Source organism: Pteropus vampyrus, unplaced genomic scaffold (genome assembly GCF_000151845.1).
Source record: "Pteropus vampyrus isolate Shadow unplaced genomic scaffold, Pvam_2.0 Scaffold251, whole genome shotgun sequence".
NCBI classification, from domain to species: domain Eukaryota; kingdom Metazoa; phylum Chordata; class Mammalia; order Chiroptera; family Pteropodidae; genus Pteropus; species Pteropus vampyrus.
The window spans coordinates 429499-433197 of NW_011889032.1; the positions used below are offsets into that span (position 1 = coordinate 429499).

General features: G+C 47.1%; 1 protein-coding gene across 2 annotated transcripts in view; it reads right to left on the reverse strand.

Annotated features, from left to right (window-relative positions):
* CRYBA4 (crystallin beta A4) overlaps positions 1-3699 on the reverse strand; it is a 10459-nt gene that overhangs the window by 5274 nt on the left and 1486 nt on the right. Inside the window, exons 2-3 of one of the 2 annotated variants that reach the window (XM_011374637.1) lie at positions 3259-3377; positions 801-942 (exon numbers count right to left, since the gene is read on the reverse strand). In XM_011374637.1, coding sequence (XP_011372939.1) covers positions 801-942; positions 3259-3377 — 261 coding nt within the window. The remainder of the gene's footprint in view (positions 1-800; positions 943-3258; positions 3378-3699) is intronic. The other variant, XM_011374638.2, reaches the window with a different exon arrangement.

Below are 3699 nucleotides of genomic sequence, written 5' to 3' on the forward strand. Positions count from 1 at the left end.
TTAATCACCTGGGAGGCTGATTGTGATATATTTGCCCAGTGAGAAAAGCTGTTTTCCAAGCCTTTGATTTATTACGATTTAATTTTATAACAAAATGATATGTCTAAAGATATACAGATATAAATATGGACATGACGTCAATCACTACAGGTATAATCTGTGGATAGCAAACAAGACCAGCACTGTGAAGAGAGGGCTTCTGTCTCGAAGGGGTGGGTATGAGTGGTTTTTATTTTTTTATTCTGCTATATCAAGCTTTTTTTCTAAATTTTAGATGATAAATATGTATGCCTTATGTGGTTTTAAATCAATAGAAGTTGTTTTTGAAGGAAAAAACATACAATTGTCTGAGCCTCAGTTTTTTCATTTGCAAGGTAGGGATAATAATGGTCACCCAAACTCCATAAACAGTAGCTAAAATATAAAGTCAGAAACAAGAAACAGAATGCTTCCTTCATACCTCACTCTGCCATCTTTGTCACCCAGCTTCTCCCAGGATCCCTGAGTCATAAAAAGGGGATGCAAAGCACACAGGCATTCTGCTCATATCATAACTAAGTTGTGATGGGCAGAACGTTTGTGGCGGGTTCTGTCTTGATGCTAAACATTCCTTTTCTCAACTACATAGGTACTATGGTCCCATTTGAAGATGAAGAAACTGAGCCTCAGAGAGGTGAGGGACTGCCATGTCCCACAGCCTGAAGTAATGACTGAGAATTTGAACTCTGGGACATCCAGTTCCCAAACCTCCAATGGAAGGGCTCAGGCCTCCCTAAATGGAGGCGGGGGTAGGAACTCACAGCACAGGCCACAGGCCGGAAGGAGGTGAGCCTCTCAGCGGGGTAGGCTGTGTTGCCGCTCCAGGCATCCCAGCATGGGTACTCGCCCCGCTCCAGCACGTATTGCTGCCCTTGGAATCCGGCATGCTCAAAGCCCACCCACCTGTGGATAGACAGTAGAGAATACAAGAGGTAAGAGACCCCTTACCCTGAGTTCTCAACCAATGTTTATCATGCAGAGGTGACTTTGCCCCCCCTGAGAGGCATTCCACCAAGTCTGGAGGCATTTTTATTTGTCCTACTGGGAGGAGGGAGAGAGAGTGTTTACAAATGGCATTTAGTGAATAGAGGCCAGGATATTGCTAAACATCCTCCAATACACAGGACAATCCTCACGAAGACAAAGAATTATCCAGCTCCAAATGTCAATCGTGCGGAGGTGGAGAAACCCAGTGTAGACCTAGCAACCCACTGATTTGCTGTGTGTTCCACAGGTAGTGGAACTGTTTGTGCAGCTGACTGACAACCTAACATGTGTCCCTCTAAGCCAACGGTCCCCAACCTTTTTGGCATCTGGGACCGCCTGATGATCTGAGGTGGAGCTGAGGCAGTGATGCTAGCGCTGGGGGGTGACTGCAAATACAGATAAAGCTTTGTTTGCTCCCTGCCGCTCACTTCCTGCTGTGCGACCTGATTCCTAACAGGCCACTGACCGGTATGAGTCCACTCCCCAGGGGTTTAGGACCCCTGCTCCAGGCCACATAGGCAAGACTCAACCCCAGGCTGACCTAAGCCTTGATGGCATCTGTCACAATTCTCTAGGAAAATGGGGAGACAGGCAGTTTTGTGAGGAGCTGCCACAAGCCATGTCTCATGTACCTCCTTCTTTTGAAGGAGGCTTCCATGAGGCAATTGCTCATCCATCTCTCTGGTTCCCGCGAAATATGGGACTTTCCCCTCATCACCCTGGAGGGTACAGCGCAAGCTATAACTGAAGCACGGAGTGGCTCCCCAACTGCAGGGGGCCGCCAGTCCTGCTGTCATCTGGTCCCTGTTGTTTTGGTGTCATCTGATGGGATAAGGGACACAAGAAGCTGACACCATGCTGACCTTGCACTTGCTGTCTATGTAAGCACAAGCCCTCACTTAACATCGTTGATAAAATCTTGAAACTGTGGTGAAACTACACATAATGAAAACGATTTTACCATAAGCTAATTAACATAAACAAGAGTTAAGTTCCTATGGCATCTCATCAACCTTGTAATGAAGGGACATCGAATAAAACAATGTTATTCAAAGACATGCACTGTCTGAATCTACCTGAGTTTGTTGACTCCTTACCTATCTGATCTATTGACCTGCTGTAGATATCCCTGGACAAGTCACTGTCCCCATGTGAGCCCCAGCTCCTCACCTGTATGAAGCTAAAAGAGTATTTACCCTGGTGTGAGATGCATAAATATCACCCAAGATGACCTTGGTGGCACCCACAGGCATATAGCATGAGGTGACTCTAAATCACATGGAGAGAACATTGTTTTCCTTTTGATCTACTTTGGAACCTTCTAGAAACTTCTGTCCAATATTGCAGCTGCCGGCCACTTGTTGCTAATTAAATTGAACTTAAATTTAAGTTCAATTAAATTTAAAATTCAGTTCTTTAGTCACACTAGCTACATTTCAACCCCTCGGTGGTCATATGTGGTCACTGGTTTCAAAACGGACAGTGTAGATGTAGAATATTTCCATCATTGCAGAAAGTTCTACTGAATGGTGCTGATCTAGAATGGGGTCCCCAACCCCTGGGCCATGGACCAGTATTGGTCCGTGGCCTGTTAGGAACTGGGCTACACAGCAGGAGATGAGCAGCAGGCCAGTGAGCAAAGCTTCATCTGTATTTGCAGCTGCTCCCCAGCATTAGCATCGCCACCTCAGCTCCACCTCAGATCATCAGGCATTAGATTCTCCTAGGAGCACCGGTCCCTAGTGCCAAAAAGGTTGGAGACCGCTGATCTAGAAAGTTTCAGTATGGTATTGGTGTGTCCTTAACACTCTCTACATTTTATTACTGTCTCTTCTAAAAAAATAAAAATACCTCATGCTCAGAGCTTCAATCAAGCAACAATGTTCAACTAGAGATTAATAGCATTACTTTTGACTATATTTTTATAGTTACCTTTGACTTTTGACAAGTGATTTTGGCTTTCAATTTATGCGTAAGAGGGGTATTTCAGACCCAGTACTCGATTCTAAATCTGTTCCTACAGGATCTGTGTGAATGATGCCCCCTATGTTTGGTCAGGGCACGACCTGCATAACCTCACACCGCCGCCCTGCACACTGCCCGGCACTTCAGACCCATGGGGAGTGAGAGCCAAGGAAGATGGGGCCTCAAACATCTAAAAGTCTCAGCACCCCTTTCTAGATCCCCTCCTGTCTCCCCCACCCCCACTGAGGTTCCCCTCCCCAGACTCACGCTCCGCTCAGCACTTTCAAAGATCGCACAGTCTCAAAGCCAAGTTCCAGCACGCTGGGGCACTCAGCGGTGAACTCATGCCGCCGGCCCTGGAAGCCCTCCTCGTCCCACACTACAATCTATGACAGGAAGAAAAGGTGGAGACCTGCATCAGAACCCTGTGGGAGGTGAACCCTTAGGGGCTCACCCCTGGATGCAGGGTTAGAGGGTGGAGCAGGTAAAGCAGGGATGGCAAACTCGGATGCCTCCAGGGGCTGGGCAGGGTGAGGGCTGGGGGCAACTGGAGAGCACAGGGCCGGTGTAAATGAGTACCTCTGCTCAGCACCACCTATTGTCGTCATGTGGGAATGCTGGCCGACTTTCTGATTTCTCAAGACTGTCACTAAATCTGGACTTTTCTATGGACCCTCCAGTTTTCAAAAGCTGATGATGACACATGCA